Consider the following 17,710-nt stretch of genomic DNA (forward strand, 5'->3'; position numbering starts at 1 on the left):
CTCTTAAAAGAGCCGTTTTGGGTGTGCTGGTGCGCTACACGTTGTCTTGCCATGGGACGGTTCCCTCAGCAGAGAAGTAGGACTTGAAGGCCTCCCGAATCCTGATGGCTTCCCTCGCTGAATTGTTGGCAGCAACTCTTCGTAGACCTGGCAGTGGGTCTACCTCACCAACTGGGATGTTCACCCTCAATGCACTTGGGGGGGGTGGTCCTCCGCATGAAGTTGTGGAGAACACAGGTAGCCTTCACACACTTCTCCGCAACTTCAACGTTCACCTCGAAGGCACGCCTGTAAACCCTCCACTGGGAAGAAAGGATCCCAAAGGCATTCTCCACAACCATCCGAGCTCGGGACAGACGGTAATTGAAAACCCGGCGCTCTCTTGCCAGGTTGCGACCAGGGAATGGCCTCATGAGGTTTTTCGGAAGTGGAAAGGCCTCATCAGCCACAAAGACATGCGGCTGTGGTCCTCGGTGGTCAGCTCCTGGTAATGGCAGGTCGGCAGGCAGTTGGAGGGTGCCAGACTGAAGAGCTGCACCAAAAGCAGAGTTGGCCAGAATCCCACCATCGCTGGTTCTTCCGTAGCCCCCGACATCAATCATCCGGAAACAATATTCTGCTTCTACAACCGCCAAGAGAACAAGAGAGAAAGTTCCCTTGTAGTTGTAGAACTGGGATCCTGACTGAACAGGGGCTTTAATGACCACATGCTTCCCATCCAATGCTCCACAGCAAAGAGGAAAATTGCACCGCTCCTCAAACCTCCCTGCAATGGACCTCCACTCATCTGTGCTGGGCACAGCCATGACCTCCTCCACCAGAGTCCCAGATTGCAGTGGCAACATCAGGGACAATGCTGGAGACAGTGGAGATCCCAACACGGAAACTATTTGCGATGGTCCTGTAGGAGTCCCCAGTGGCTAGGTATCTGCAGAATAAAAAAAAAGTGTTGTAGTGAAAATAGTATAGGTATCATACATTTACAATATTTTTCCCCCATTTATTTATAATAATTATAAATATAATAATAAAGGCAGGAGTCATATTTGATCAACATAATGGATCTATTTATTGTATTTGACTACATACTATACTATTGTCGGCAGAGGATAATAATAATGGTGGTGTCTACAATGGAAACGCCTGCTTGGTGAACCTGAAGTAAAATGTTTATGTTTCGATTTTTGACACACAAATTATGAAACCACTCACCGGAGACAGATGGACAGGCGCTCCGAAGCTGAGATGGAGCGCCTGTAGTTGGTGTCCAACCGAGAGATCCTAGCACCGATTCTAGCAGGTCATCAAACTGGGCCGGAGTCAACCTCAAATAGCGCTGGAAGCGTTCGTCATCCAGGCGGAGCTCCTGCAGAAGACGGTGAAATTCACCGAGCTCTGTACGGCTCCGAATGGTCTCATGAACCCATAAACGACGGGCATTCCGACGTCTCTCCCTCTTCCACAACAGGTAAAGACATGCAATGCTCGTAATGTCGGCCATGGTTGTGAATGAAGTCAGAAGCACCGCGGGCAAAACTTGCCGTGCCGCGAAACTTCCCGCGCTGCAAAACTGCGGGCGCCGCAAAACCTTTGCTGCGCCGCAAAACTTTTGATGTGCCGCAAAACTTGATTTGCTGCGCCGCAAAACTTCATCGTCAACGCGTTCGGGCAGCAAATAAACGCGTTGACGCTGAAGTTTGGCTCTCACCTGCCAGCGATCGGATGCACGTTTGCTGGTTGACGACGGGAGGACTGAAAAACATCAGCTTGTTGCTGAGGATGGATTTACAAGTCGGGGAGGGAGGTGGGGTTTCTCTGGGTGCCGGCTCATGTGGGTGTTAAAGGGAACGAGGAGGCGGATGAGAAGGCAAAGAAGGCGGTGAAGGAGGAAACAGTGCAAATTCATTTGCAATATGGGGCACCCGAGTACATGGAAAAAATAAACAGGGCTCTAAAAGAAAGGTGGCAAAAATCTTGGAGAAGGAAAGGAAGGGAAGGGCGTACTTTTCAATACAGGAAAATGTAAATAAAGATAGTTGCACTTTTAGGTGCATAAAAAAAGATGATGTAGCAATCACAAGACTGAGGCTTGGACACTGTGGGCTGAGGAGTGGGCTGGCTCTGATTGGCAAACACCCAGATGGCAGGTGTGAGTGTGGAGAAAGAGAAACTGTAAAACATGTACCGGTAGGCCTACTTCTCCAGTGTGGGCGCTATTCCAGGCAAAGGAGGACTCTGTACCGGACGCTTGGATCAGCTGGGGAATCAGTTTTTAATGTGCGCACCCTTTTAAATTTGGATTCAGTGGATAAAACAAAGGAATTGATGGACTACCTTCACATCATTGGAGTATATAAAATGATTTAAAGTTTAGGGGGAAATAACAAACAGTGGGGGGCAGTAATACGCCATAGCTGCGTCAAGGCTGCCTAAATAAAAGAAGAAGAGGAAGAACATACACGGAAGTGGATTAAAAGCAAGCTATTAATCTTCTACGTCTCTCACTGCTTTATACTTAATACAGAACTATTTTAATACACACGAGGACAAACTAACACCACAGAAAACATCAGAGCAAGACATGCTTTATTATATGTCGTTGTCGTTCATGGTCTTTTTGATCCAGTCCAGATAGTTGACCACTCTGGTGTAGACTCCGTATTTCCCGCGGGTGTTGCAGTCGATGCCCCAGCTGACGATGCCCGCGGCGGTGTAGATGTCCCCCTGGCTGATGGCCAGCGCGCTGCCGCTGTCTCCCTGGCACGCATCGCTCTTGCCGTCGGGCATTCCCGCGCAGATCATGTTGTCCGTCAGCCGTTGGCTCTCACCTGCCAGCGATCGGATGCACGTCTGCTGGTTGACGACGGGGGGACTGAAAAACATCAGCTTGTTGCTGAGGATGGATGTTCCGTCTTTCTGTGAAACCCCAAAGCCCGAGACTAGTCTGGGAAAATAAATAAGTAAAACAATTATTTGATGTGTTCAAATGTTGAACTTCCAAAATGAAGTCAAGACATGCATGCATTGTTTTACCCCATAACGCCGTCTACGTAAGTGGCGCCATCTGGTGGCAAGCAGATCGGCATAATTGAGGAATTAAACGTTATCCGATTTTGCAGTCTGATCAAGGCAATGTCATTATCATAGTTGATGTGGTTTGGGTTGTCGTAACCAGGATGGACATGGAGAGAGGCGACACTCGCTGCTGCTCTATTTATCAATTCATTAACGTCAATGTGTCCTCCCCGAACCTGGAAACCAAAACAAAATTGGAAATGAATCAAGGAAGAGAATGGGATCCATACCAGTAGGACGCAGTTAATGGAATCAATAGGGTGCAATCCCAATCCACTTACTATTACTTGATCTTTGTCTACTTGTATGCCGTTGTGAACGAGGTTATGCGCTGCTGTCATTACCCATCGGTCCCCGATCATGATGCCCCCTCCCCGTCCGTTCACGTTCAGCAGCACTTGCCAAGGGAAAGTGTCGGGGAGAGCCAACTTGCCCCCGAGGATCCTCCCAGCCTGACCCGCCCGCGCTGTCGGCTTCCCACAAACTAAGCAGAGAAGTATACAAATGTGCAAGACTGTTTGCAGAGAACTGTTCAAACAGTGAGTCGCGACCCATAAGAGGGTCAGCAGGCAGGGTATCAGGTTACGCGTCTTAGTAACTTAGTAAGTCTAATTTGATTATTAGTTCACGACTAAAGACAAAGAGGAATACTATTGGAGTGATTCTGGGCCAAAAGTAGGCCTACCTGCACAGGAGGTGAGTCGCAGGATGAACAAGTTTGGGGACCCCTTAACGGATTTTAAACACAAAGTGAAACGTTACTAAGGGCCTCTGGAGCTAGAGGAGGTTATATTACCTGGTAGGCACGGGCCTCTATGGTGAAAACTCTATAGACAACATTCTATCGTCGATAGAGTAGCCTGCATTACGTTACATAATTATGTGCCAGCTAAATGCTAAATTACCTGGTAGACAAACTGGAACTACAGGGACATCATTGTTGTCGCGCCACTTTCTGTCTGCTGTACATGTAAAACTCACTAGAGAAGAGATGGAGACACCGAAGGGGGACATTAATAAAATAATGACACTGAAATCCATTAAAACACCAAACTCTACCTTGGTTTGGTTTATAGTGGTTGAGGAGATCCACGCCTCACCTTTCACTCCTCCCACCAGATTGTAATAAGGCTCATTACAGTGGTATTGGATCACAGAGCGGTGCTGATAGTCCGAGCCAGATAGATATTTGATTCCGCCATTCAGCAACTCTTCAGGCTTCCCACAATCGATGACTGTCAGAGATAAAGCAAATTCATAACCAACGTTTTCATAACAAAGGGCGATGGCATCTTTATTGCGTCAGTTGAACTTACTCTGGCACTCTGGGAGAGGGAGGTGCCACTGTCCATTGCTCTGACACCGGATAACTGAGCTGTCTATCTCTCGACCGTACTAACAGACGTTAGAGAGACAGAAAATGTAGGAAAGCGTCGGAATATCGGAGAAAGGACCCAAATTCAGCGTACTGTTGTTATTTTTTACCATCATTAGTTTGTATCCCTGGTCACAGCGGATGTGGATGTAGTCTTTGTAGAGGTACTGGTTGAAGGCCGGTGTTACCCTGCCGTGGGTCAAGCTACCCGGAGACGGACAGCTCACCCCTGAGGAACACACCAACACATTTTATTTCTACAATCGACCAGGTCAACTCATGCTTGGCTTCCGTAAATTGCTATTTGCGTTCACATGTTTTTTCGTCTTTGTCATTCGTTCCTTCGTTCCTTACTTCGTTTCTTTCTGAATTCCTTTCTTCCTTCCCAGTCTGTGCCCGCCCGCCCTCCCTCCCTTCCTCCCTCCCTCCCTTCCTCCCTCCCTCCCTCCCTTCCTCCCTCCCTCCCTTCCTCCCTCTTTTCCTCCCTCTAACTCACTCTCGGTGCTGTAGTGTAGGCTCCAGCCATCGCTCACTCCCTCTGAGTCTGTGTGGAAGTCCAGAGTGACGTTGTTTGAGTTGGTGATCATGAGTCCTGGACTCTGATCCCCACACAGCCGCACAGGCTGCTGGTCCTGGACCGTCACCTGTATCAGACCGGAGGCAGGAGAAAACACAAGGTCTCTGACTATCAGATAGACTATCACTATCAACAGACTACCTCAGACTATCACAACATCGCAATAATAAACATATACTGACACGTATACATCTATATATATATATATACGTATATGCAGTATTGCACATGGTAATACATCAATACACCCTCACATCATTCCCATTAATAAGGGTATCCAATTTCAACAATTTTCTTACTGTAATCAAATATTATATTTGTAATTTTTTTGTCATGTATACTCTGTATTGTATTATGTGTCCCGGTTGTATTCTGTTTTCTTACTCTTCACATTAATTTGAAGGGAGAGAAGGTGAAGACAGCATTGCGCTGCCAGTTGTACCTGCTACGACTCAGGCATGGGACCAATACACTTGAAACTAACATAAAGGCTAGGACCTACTTGCCATCCAAGACGGCGTGTCCGTTTACCTCTAACCAATGGTACAAGCAGCTCGAGCCCTCCTCCCCCTCGTCGCTCTCGATGTGAAAGGTGGAGGTGAAGTTCAGGGTGACGGTGAAGCCGGGCTCCACTGAGATGAGGTACCGGCAGTCCAGTTTACGGAGGGAGGCGTCAGGGAACCCCGGGCTGGACAGATGACCCATGAGTTCGGAAAATACTCCCCCGACGCAGGAGGCTGGGGGCAGAGGGTCAGTGTTTGAGCAACACACACAAACACACTGGTGACAGCTGCTAACCAATAGTAAAACAAAGAATAGAAGATACGTAGAAGACACAATAAACACTGGCATTCTTTGTTATTACACTTATATTAGCATTTCGACAAGAACATATTCCTGACACTGCTGATGGTTGTGAAAATAAATATTTAGTTCAGAGAAAAGTTATTCTAAAAGGGATTTTAATCATTTATTTGACTCACACTTAAACTCATGAAATATGTAGCAACCCGTCTAACAATAAATCACAAAATAGTAAGGAATCCCAAGGTGTTTAAATGATGTAATAACCATGAGCACATGTCACTATGGAGTCACACATTGTTCCGCCGTTGATTAGTGGAGATGAAACAACGTCGTTTAATAACATTCTAGTCTCAAATCCCAAATCAAGTTACCTCCTCATGGAAAAACCCGCTGATACTTGGTGGATATGCCTTGAAAAAAACAATTCAATCAATTTCCTGAGACATTGCACTCACCCATACAGGTGTGTTGGTCTGGGCGTAGCTCGAAGCCATGGTGACAGGAGCAGAGGTATGAGCCCAGGGTGTTGTGACAGATTTGGGAGCAGAGTGGCTCTGAGTCCGGATCCAGTAGTGCACACTCATCGATGTCTGGTGAGAAGAGGGTGGGAGGGGGAGGGTGTTGGAGGTGGCAACAGTAGTGGGGTAGTCTCTCAATCAAGGGTATTAAGTATCAGAGCACTTAAAGCAAGAGGGTCAAGTTACCTCATGTCCCCAAAACGGTCTTATTTATGTACCAGCACCAGTATGGTCAATGACTGTTAAGCCAACTAGTGGTTTCTATGCTGGTTCAGTGACAAACCAAAATGGAAAGGACCCATAATCATGTTATGAGCTACACCCCTGTTTCTCCTACTGTGAGAGGGCCCATCGAGACCCTCGTGACGTAGAGCCCAGAGCAGGGGTCACGTGTTCAGGTTTTGTTGATCCGGGGACTCCTATTTGGCTACCTAAAGTACAGTACGGCTAACAGGAAGTGTAAGTTAAAAAAGTGAAGCCACTGGTCTGTGTTAGGAGACTAGTAGTGGGGTTATAGCAAAACGACGGCTGGACTGAGAGCTAACCCATGGCCTGGTAGTGAGCCGAGAAGCCCTTGTGCGGCTCAGAGTTAGTGTCGTCCGTTTGGAACACCAGGGACATCTTGTTGCCAGGTGACAGGATGGGCTGGTTGCCGGGATGATTCCCATCGGGGGAATCCTCCTGGCCACAGAACTTCCCCAACAACTTTTTATCATCCGAGAGAAGCTGGGAGATCGGAGGGAGAAGAAGGAACACACACCCCCATACTTACTTACTGGTTTCATTATTATATTTAAATAACGAAGCCAGTTAATAAGTAATTATGGGTCTGCTACTTTCATGCACCAGGCCAAACGGCCCACGGTCAGTGGTTGATGTCATCAATAGTTTAGTCTACTTTTCTTTCCCGGGTACATCAAAAGAGAAGACAACTAATCACTGTTCTGAGCGACACCATTGTATTTGTCCCCTGATGGGACCTCTGTGAAACGGGTATTTGATGAATCTCTGGGATTAGAACCCATCCAGGTGAAGGACTATATATTTGTTAATGGGTTACTGTGTATGTTGTATGTTAGGTACACACTTTATGATTGAATGTCTGTCTCATTGTCACAAGTTCGGCAGACATGTCTGATTGTCTGCCGAACTTGTGATGCAGGATTATTTTCTGAACAAATGGTATGGTATATATGGCATAGGTTACATAGAATAGTCGTGGTTTGGTATGGGCTATGTAATAGTATTACATAGAGTATATGCATAGTATAGTATGGTAGTAGCAATGGTATTGTATAGTATTGAATGATCTTAGTTTAGGATAGAATAGTATACAGTCGTAAGGATGCTGATTTTTGTGTTTGTGTATGAGTTATGTTTGTGTAGGGAGAGTCCTTTACAGAGCACTGCACCAAGACAAAACCCTTGTATGTTGATTCTTGGAGTGCTAGCTTCCTTGGATAATAACCTGATACTGCATCAATAAAATGATGGCTTACACTTTACTGGGGAGGTCTTCCTGAACCTAGAAGCCCGTCCTCTGTGGGAAATGTGAGTGCTATTGTGTACTGACCACTAGAGCATCGTAACTGCAGTCTTGAGTAGGCTCTATGTCCATGTGTGTGAAGGTGAGCTGGATCTGGTAACCGTCGGCGACGCGGAGGTCCCAGCGCTCTAGCAGGTCTGGGCCGTACGGCTGAGGGAAGTCGGGGGATTGGATCTTCCCGTGGTTGGGCCACACGACATCCGCCACAGGCAAACACTCACACCCCAACACACAGAGCAGCCTGGGAACACAACACACACACACACACAGCATGCACACACACACACACACACACAAACACACAAAAACAGAAACACACAAACAGAAACACACACACACACAGAAACACACACAAACAGTTCGATCTGTTTGTCTTTTTGCGTTAAATTGTTTGTTCCATTAGAATTGAACAAACAAACGGATGCATTTATGTGCGTTCCTATTACTCTATTGTTTTCGTTGTGGGTACTTTACATCAATGAATGTATTCACAATATTGCTTATAAAATTTGCTTAGCATAGGCCTACAAAATATTTACAGTAATGTGCTTCCCAGTGTTAACAGTGGAATCGTCATTTATATTTTGGAATATTATCCTCCAAGTAAAGTACATTTCAGCAATTTTTTATTATTATTAAAATAAGACAGAATATTACATACCAAATTATCCAGTTTGGTCTGCCCATATCTAAATTCCAATAGTTGAAATAAAGCTGATTGCAAGACCTGTTGTTTGCTTGTCAATTCTGGTAAAAAACGAAAGTGTTTTCCCGTATAAATCTCATCTTTAATCAAACATAATCTTTGGACCTCCAGTTGGATAAAGGCTGAGCCTGGAGGGCGTCTGTGATGCAACTCAGAGCTGATATTCACCTTTTGACGGTTATAACAGGGTATGATTTGATGAGAAAGGCACCAGATAGTTCCTTATGTCATAATTATTTGGGTAAATGAACCCGTCTCCTCAGACAGAAGATATGCAAGCATGTGCCAAACTATTCGTTAAGTCTCTCTCACAGCTTGGTTCCGTGTGTAGTCTAACCTATTATTGACCATGTATTTACTATTCAGCAACTGCTCAGCTCAAGGATCCCTACAGGTAGGCAGAGGGATCGATTGCGGATCAAACCCAGGGCCTTTCGGATTGGAAGTAGGCCTACAACACTGTGGATGTTATGACAGCCTATGACTACCTATGGAGAACCAACAAACCCACTCTTGATATAGGCTAATTAAAAGCACTTACATTTCAAGATTTGGTGACTTCAAAATAGTCGAAGTCATGCGCAAAGAAAAATATATATTTTTATACCTAATCGTATCCAAAAGTTCCAACGCGTTTTGATCGGAATTAGTTTCAACCAACGATATTAAGGAGTAATGGAAAACATTGTTTTACAATGAAATAAGGGAATTTATGGATCAGCTGCAGTGAGGAAATGAAACCATGTGGAACCTTAAATAAGTTTAAACAAATGTTTAAAACCACGTATTGAATAGACATGTGCTGGATGTGTGGAGGCACAGTGAGACAGAGGGATGTGGAGGTTGTTTTGGGTTGTGTGCTTCTGGTCATTTGTTTCTATTCTGATTGTTTTGTTATTATGCTTTGAACCTTTTTGTTTAGTTTGATTTGATTGATCTGATCAATCAAGATTAATCAAGGTGAACACTGCTGCGGAAGTTGGGATATATGTTAAACATGCAGTTTATCGATATTAAAAAAGGATTCAATTATAATGTTTATTGAGTTCGCTGTATATTTTTGTAGTTATTTTGTTAATCGCTTGGGCTTGTTTATTTTCTTACCCATACATATATTTTTGACCATTTGATAATTTTGTAAATAAAATCCAAGAAAATCTAGTTACCTCGTAGCCTGCCTACCTTATACTTTTGGGTCAATTTAGGCTGGCATTTCCATTTAGGTTTTTTTCTCTCCCCTCTAACCGCCAGCAGAGGGAGCTGTCATTCCTAAATCCAGCAGGGGTCCAAAGTAAACGCCATTGAACCAGAGACCCAATGGGCCGCTAGCCCCGGTGGCCCGCTATTGGTTGGTTTAACACAATGACGACAGGGAAGCGACGGCATGCAGCCAATTGCGTACAGAGTCATTTGAACTAGGCCCATTGATCACACCTCGTGCTGTAGAAAATGACAGCAGCTTCCCGAGTCCAACGTGCAATCTACGTTGGAGCTTTGTCTGGCAATAGCCAGGCTAATAGATAAGCAATAGAAAACTTGTTTGCAGCACATGGGGATTTATTTATTTTAGTTAAAGATACATAGGCTAACACACAAAAACACTATAGGCCTATCGTTTAAAAATTGTTTGATTAATGGATTAAAAAAAAAGTAAGGCGTGAAATACATAATTAATACCGTTGCATTGAAATTATGAAGTGCAAATCACTTCTTCATATTCTTCCTTTCTTCATCCTCTACTTTCTGCATTGTCTCGCGGATCCAGCCCACATAATTCCTCACCGCAGTATAATAACCTTTGAATTGCCGGTCCCCACAATTAGCTCCCCATGAAACAATGCCTTCAATCCGATACGGCCCTGCCTCACCTCTGTTCCCCTCACCCAAACTCGGCACAAAGAACGGGCCCCCACTATCCCCAGTGCAACTGTCCTTGTTTTGCGCTCCGGCACAGAACATGTTCTGAGTGAAAACCATGGAGTCGGCCCCAATTCGAGGAGTGTCCCTACAGACAGCAGAGGACATCAGTGAGATGGGAGCGTGTCTCAGTATCTGACTGCGGCTTTTATTATCTGTCTGTCCCCAACCCGCTACAGAGCCCAGCATGCCGTCCATCAATGGCCCCTGGGCTTCAGGCAGACATATGGGTGTCAGGCGCGGCCCCAACGGCGCCCGGGAGGCCAGCCGGATCAGAGCGATGTCATTGTCAAAGTTGAGGCGTTGGCTGCTTTGGACGTTCTTGGTGTAGCCGGGATGAACGATGACGTTGTTGTAATCCACCGGCAGGGGTTCACCTTGGGGGAGGTTGGTTCTTTGGTTGGTCTGTGCCAAGTTGAACACCCCGCCGTACAGTGTCAAAGCATCATTCTTGTCCACCACGTGGGCCGCCGTCAGGGCCCAGCGGTCCCCGATCAGAGAGGCCCCCGCCCACCCGCGGCCCTTCACCGAGAGCTGCCATGGGATCTCCCCGTCTTTGGCCATTTTACCCCCCAGAATCCTGCCAGTAGCCGAACTAGCACCTGCAGTCTTTCCACACACTGTAACACACAGATACATATGTATTTAATATATCAATTTGTATTTAATATATAAATATATATGAGTGTGTGAGGTCATCAGAAATCATAAAAAATATACAAATATATAACAATTATATATATAAAGTCATACCAATAGAATAATAGATAAGGTAATATCATGTGTTGTGATTGCTATTTGAGCAGTACCCTCAATGCATCTTGGCAGCGTCTTCCTCCCGTCCAGACTTGATACCCACTCGCCACTGGCATCACATGTGTACGTGTCTGAGGGGAGCAGAGCACATCACAAGCTATTGGTACGCATGCGCGGGCTCTCGTGGCCGTCTGACAACTAGCGGCGCCGCCAAGCGTTGGAAGTGTGCTGGCTATGTTTGGTCACTGGTCACGTGGAATTGATTTTCACTGAACATCACCCAGCGTGTGTTTGTGCTGCTTACCAGGGCCTTCCAGATTGTAGTAGCTGGAACTGCACTCAAACTGAATCTGATCGCCAAACGAAGTGCTTATTTGATTGGGTTTAAGTTGAAGGACATCCTGGCCGGCAACTGGATCGAGGTCACAGGTCAAAACTGTAGAGGGAAGTACAGCATAAGTACAATGAAATGAAGTACAGAGATTATTTACAGATAAATTGTGAAAGAGTTCTGAGGGCTTCTTCCACAATGGGAAGGTGAGTTAACTCACAGTCACAGGTGTAGGATGGACTCCATGTGCCCGTTTTCTGGCACGTTGTCACATAATGCGATAGAGATTCCTCAGGCTGACCACATGGAAACAGATCAGAGTTAGGCCAATGCTACGGGGTTCAGATCTATTCACTGTGCCATGCATTACACAACACATGTTTGTCTTAAAGGGGTGATGCAAGTACAGTATGTAGTCTCTGCACACTCACTGTATTTGCTCGACGACCTATGTCACAGGTGACAGTCACTCTGTCGCCATAGTGATACTCCTGACGCATGGGGGCGACTGTAGAATCGGGGGTGACTGTTCCTAAACAAGTCTGGCCTGCAAATGATAATGAAGGCATATTTTAATATTTTCCATCCTAGTTGATTTAGTCCTGAGCTTATTCAGTGCATTCAAGAGTTGTCCATAAAATCACTACCAAAACGTATGACTAAATGGTAAATGGACTGTATTTATACCCCGCTTTTCAAACCACCACTCAAAGCGCTTCACAATGTTGCCTAACAATCACCCATTCATGCACACATTCACACATTCACACACCGACGGCGGAGTCAACCATGCAAGGCGACAGCCAGATCCTCAGGAGCAGTTAGGATGAGGTGCCTTGCTCAGGGACACAACTAGCAACCTTCCGGTTACCAGCAGTACAAAAGTTGTGTGCTGTTGTACCTTTGGTCCTGTAGAAGAGAGTGAACCCATTGTTGGAGCCGTAGTTGTCTGAGTTAAAATGAATGACGACGTGGTTTGAGTGTGTGAGTAAGGGACTGGGAGGAGGCACTGCACCACAGAAGGGTCCCAGCATCCCAGAACGAGTCTCAACCTGCCAGCAAGAAACAAAGAAACCAACTGAAATCAAAATTGACTGGACAAATCGGACTGGTCTGAACCAGTTGTGGATCTAGGGGGTGACCAGGGGTGGCCGGGGCCACCCTAGACTGAAACCCGGCCTCTCCATTGGCCACCCTTGTTTTTTCATTTTGGTGGATTTTTTATTTATTTTACATCTATAATTTGAAGAGGCTTTATACATTTAGGTCTGGTTCTTATGTCCACATCTGGTGAAGAGATGCCCTCTAATATTGTGGAACACACAAATATCATTACCATTCAATGAGGTATTCCTTGAGGTGTTCAAGTTATGCAAAGGGACCATTGCCAAACCTGTGAGTACAGCTACCTGTTAACGAAGCATTTCCACATTCAAACCGGTCAAGACCTACCTACAATCTACCATGGCGACCATCGAGTCAGCAATCTAGGAGTTTAAACAGTAGTGTCAAGACGAGAAAAAACCCTGGATTTTGGTGATTTTGTGAAGCGCTTTGCTACAAACCACAATAATAGCAGAAGACGGCTGTTGTAAGATGAATCTATGGCAAGTTAATGTATTTTGTATATTTTAGAGGCAGGGATTCAAAAGTAAAAAAAAGAGGAATGTTTTTGCAAATGTGTCATTTATTTTCTGATAAATGAACTGCATTTTTGACTTTTTACTTTTACAATGTTAGATCAGAAGGTCGAGTTACTGGTTTTTTTTTAAACAGACCTGAAAAGCTTAGACCAACCGGCACTTGTTGTCTTAGAATCTGAGTTCAATCTATTCACACAAGGCCTTTAGAAATGTTTCATTTAAAATGAGTCAGAATTCAATTCTTCTTGGCCTTCTTTTTAAGAAGAACAAGAAATATTACACTGTCTCTGAGTCTCTGATGATGTTATTTGATAAGAAAAAAAAACCTCAAAGGTAACTGCAAAAAAGTGCATTGTCAATTACACAATTGTCTGAATAAATATTATGATGTAGAGTTACACTGTGTACATGCCTTAAATATTCACTAAATTGCAAGATGCCTTATATCATATTTAGATTTATGTGCCACCCCAAAATTATCTCTGGTCTCACTCTGGCCACCCCACGGAAAATGTAGCTCCGCCACTAGTCTGAACACACAACACCAGTCTCCGTTGCTCACGGACGTCATACTAACCGATGAGCAAGGCATTGATTCAATAATTAATTGGACCACATTTATTTCGTGTGCATTTCACACTCTTCAAATTGTTCATAATTGTGAGAAAACTGTGTATCAACCTTTATCAAACACTGTATGAACAGTTAATATATATTTTTTAAATTGTATTTATTTTCTTTTTTTAGGACTTATGCCATGGGCCACATGCCCCCTGTGTAACACAGCTCTACAGAGACCCTTCTGAAGGGTTTCAGAAGAAACAGAGACCGGTGTGTGGGGGGCCCTACGGTCAGTGAGTCCCTGCAGGCCCCATCAGGACCCTGCTCGACGTCGAAGGCAGCGGAGAAGTCCAGCTGCAGCTGAAGGTGGGGCTCCACGGACAGGGTGTACCGGCAGCGGCTGTTGTCCGGGTACGGACGGAACGGACTGGAGATCCGGCCCTTCAGGGACCCGGACAGATCCTGGCTGCACCTCACTGGGGGGGAGGGAGGGAGGAGGAGGGGGAGGGTAGAGGGGTCGGAGGAGGAGGAGGAGGAGGAGAGGAAGGAGGAGGGGAGCAGGAGGTGGCAGCAGCAGGTTCACCATAATTCATCACAAATTACAACTGACAACGTTTGTCATGAAACTTTGGGTTCATGTGCACTGTAACTTTATCATGGGATTTCCACTATTTTCATTACCTCTTTTAATCCTTGGTGTTCTTCCTCCTTTACTTTGTCCCTTTAGGTTTCACTACTTCTTTTAATTAACCTTTTAAGTACCACACACTTTTATAAACACCATGTCTAAATGTCTCAGCTCATGACTCATAACTCCTTAGAAGAGGCACAGTCGTTATAATAAACAGGCCTTGACAAAGTCACTGCTGCTCTGTACGTCCTTTCTCGGGACTACCTCTGTATTTTATTGTATTGTTTTTGTGGGTGCTGTCCAACTTCCCTGTTAAGGGACGATAAGGAATCTTGAACTTGAACTTAAAATAAAATGATTTGAAGATACATTAAAGCTAAACCAAATAATTGCTCATAACTATAACCAAATAATAAGAACCTAGTCCGACCCTAACCTCAGTGGTCAAGTTTCACATCCATTTCCCCTTCCCCTCCACACCACCCACCCAGTGCTGGGGCAGCAGCCAGGTCTTCTAATCTAAGCAACCCTCAGTCGCCATAACCAGAAGCTTACCAGTGCATGTGTGCTGGTCCTCATCCAGAATGTAACCAAGGCGACAGGAACAGTAGTAGCCTCCTACAAAGTTGTGACAGAAGTGGCTACACTCTTGGCCTGATGGATGCTCGCATTCATCGAAATCTGGGGGGGGGGGGGGGGAAAGGCATGATAAAGGCATACGATATCACACCCAACACAAAAACATATATAAGGGCCTCTATGATATGTTCGGACCCCAGTGGTCTGCGTACCTTTGGCCGTGTAGAAGGCCCTGAAGCCGGTGTGTCTCTTCGGGTTGGAGAAGTCGGAACGAAAGGTCAGGGAGAGGCAGCCCCCGGCCGACGACCTGAGGTCGGGGCTCACGCTGGACTGCAGCTCCTCCAGTGGCTTTCGGCCACAGAGACTGGCGATCTTCTGTCCATCTGAATAGATCTAGATGGACAGTATGTCGAGGGGGAGGGATCAACGATTCCTTTGAGGGTCATATACAAATAGTCGTGTTCTCACCATTTTAAAGCAAACATGACAAAGCTAATCAATTGTGACATAGATAACCAGGTAGATACGTTTGTAAAAGTGCAACACTCTACTATTTACTACACTATTTAGAGAACGTAGATGCCTGTTTGTGAGTCTACTATTGTTTTGGAGTCTACTACTTTGTTTGTCAAGGCATACAATGAGTTGAGTTATTTCTGAGGAATTTCGGTATATCAGATTAAATATATTTGATCCGAAATTCTAAAATCATAGGGCGTGACACTACTGTGATGTTGAAATGGTAATTATTTCGACATCCTCATTTGTTCGATGATTCAGTTTTCTTTGGCAGTCCAATTTCCTTTCTCATTTCCAAAGTCTTTTAATGAAATGCTTTTCACATAAAAGTATATCAATTTATAGTTATGCTTATCTATTGTAGGCTATCTTATAACTTGAAGTTCACAAAACAGGTTTTCTCGCCTCATCATTGGATCGTCACACAGAATAACTGTGTACCTTTTTAACAATTTATTATTGAATGTTACAACAAACAAGTTAGATTTTGCCATTATTTCCGTCTTAGTTTTATGTTGTATCGTCCACCTTATGAAACGATGAACATGCAGACTGGTCGCACATAAAGCCTGATATTTATTTTTAAGAAATTGACACCGTTGCAATAGACCCATTCAATGTCCTGAATGATTGGCCAGCCACCCAATACCAGAATTGAGCAAACTGCTTCCTCGTGGGCAGTAGGCCATTCCCTATATGGGGATTCAAACTGCTAAGTCATGAGCAGCAGACTATTCCCTATATGGGGATTCAAACTGCTTCCTCATATGCAGCAGACCATTCCCTGTATGGAGATTCAAATTACTTCCTCATGAGAAGCATTCTCTATACACAAGGATTCAAACTACTTCCTCATGAATTCTCTATACATGAGGATTCAATCTGCTTCCACACGAATTCTCTATACACAGGCATTCAAGAAGGACATGAGGGAGGCCATCTGAAGGGAGCCATATGTAGGGCAGACCATGGGGATTGAGGAAGGAAAGGAGCTGGAGGTGAACGACGTGCAGCAAGTTGCAAACAACCTTGTGATCAGATAGTATATTCCAAGTTTGTGAAATACCACTGCCAAATCTTAACGGGACATTTTGAAAATCATGGTATCAGCATAAGCTGAAGAAATTTTCATCGATTTAAAACTGGAATCGTTTGAATTATTCTGAATAATATTTAGCTGATGAAGGGAAGTCTCTTCTCCAGCACGTTTAAGAAAAATAATTAAGACATGAATTACTTTAGGAAGTAAACCCAAATGTCAATAACTGTCATGCCAAACTAACATGACAACTTAAGGGCACTGCTACACCATTTAGCCTTTTAGACGATCAAATACATTTAACCGTTGTCTGTTCATGACTTCATATTTCTCAATCCTCAACACGATACACATTTAAAAGAGATATAAATATGTGGGACCTCTGACCTCCAAAGCATCGTTCTCACAGTCCAGGCTGTCCTCCAGGTCCAGGTGGGTGAGGCTGAGGGTGAGCTGGTGGGCTTTGGGGGCACACCGTCTCCACTCCAGCCTTGATAGGGGCTTGTAGCCCCGGGGGAAGCCGGGGGACTGGACCCAGCCCGACAGAGGATCGCTGGCCCAGCAGGAGGCCAGGAGGGCTAGACAGAGGCTGGTAGGGGGGGTCAGAGAGATACACATCCTTAAAGAGACGACTGCGTCCAAGTGGGAATTGGCAGGATGAACAAAGGTAAGAATATTATTACTGGTACATAAACGTAACACATGACCAAAGAAAGGATTTTCTCCTTCTAAGAATGTGTCATTATCCAAGACCCTAAATTATTTGTTACTTTTCCGAGTGGTCCATCTAGCTACCTGTCAATAGCACTATGCTGTTATATCATATATATCAGTTAAGAGATGTAATAATTGAACCCACCTTAATCTCAACATGGTGATTCGACCCGATCTCCTCTAACTCTTCCACACTCTACCTTCCCTATTTTATAATGTTTTACTTCCCTTGCCTCTCCTAGAAGCCCCACTTTGGTTTCGTTTCTATTAAATTTATATAATGTCAGCATTTTATGAATTCCATCAGTCTGTTTTTGTACTCTTGTTTTAGGATGGATGTGGTAGACTGTTGGACAGTTGAAATAAGGCAGCCCTTCTGTGTTCTCTCCTAACCTAGGTAACATGGGAATTGTTCT

General features: G+C 44.8%; 1 protein-coding gene across 1 annotated transcript; it reads right to left on the reverse strand.

Annotated features, from left to right (window-relative positions):
* Positions 1-2,569: 2,569 nt before the first annotated feature.
* c1s.2 (complement component 1, s subcomponent .2) lies at positions 2,570-17,598 on the reverse strand. The gene is made up of 24 exons (XM_030370360.1): positions 17,440-17,598; positions 16,968-17,169; positions 15,235-15,415; positions 14,999-15,124; positions 14,101-14,288; positions 12,510-12,660; positions 12,040-12,155; positions 11,829-11,904; positions 11,582-11,713; positions 11,331-11,408; positions 10,311-11,141; positions 8,560-8,635; positions 7,926-8,139; positions 6,898-7,078; positions 6,290-6,424; positions 5,559-5,764; positions 4,947-5,094; positions 4,561-4,679; positions 4,392-4,470; positions 4,176-4,310; positions 3,981-4,055; positions 3,357-3,559; positions 3,034-3,251; positions 2,570-2,944 (listed from the first exon to the last, which is right to left on the reverse strand). Exons 1-24 carry the CDS (start codon positions 17,451-17,453, stop codon positions 2,590-2,592), a joined length of 4,239 nt encoding a protein of 1,412 aa, XP_030226220.1. The 5' UTR covers positions 17,454-17,598; the 3' UTR covers positions 2,570-2,589.
* Between the last annotated feature and the right edge of the window lie 112 nt (positions 17,599-17,710).

Source organism: Gadus morhua, chromosome 11, assembly GCF_902167405.1.
Source record: "Gadus morhua chromosome 11, gadMor3.0, whole genome shotgun sequence".
In the NCBI taxonomy this organism is placed as follows: domain Eukaryota; kingdom Metazoa; phylum Chordata; class Actinopteri; order Gadiformes; family Gadidae; genus Gadus; species Gadus morhua.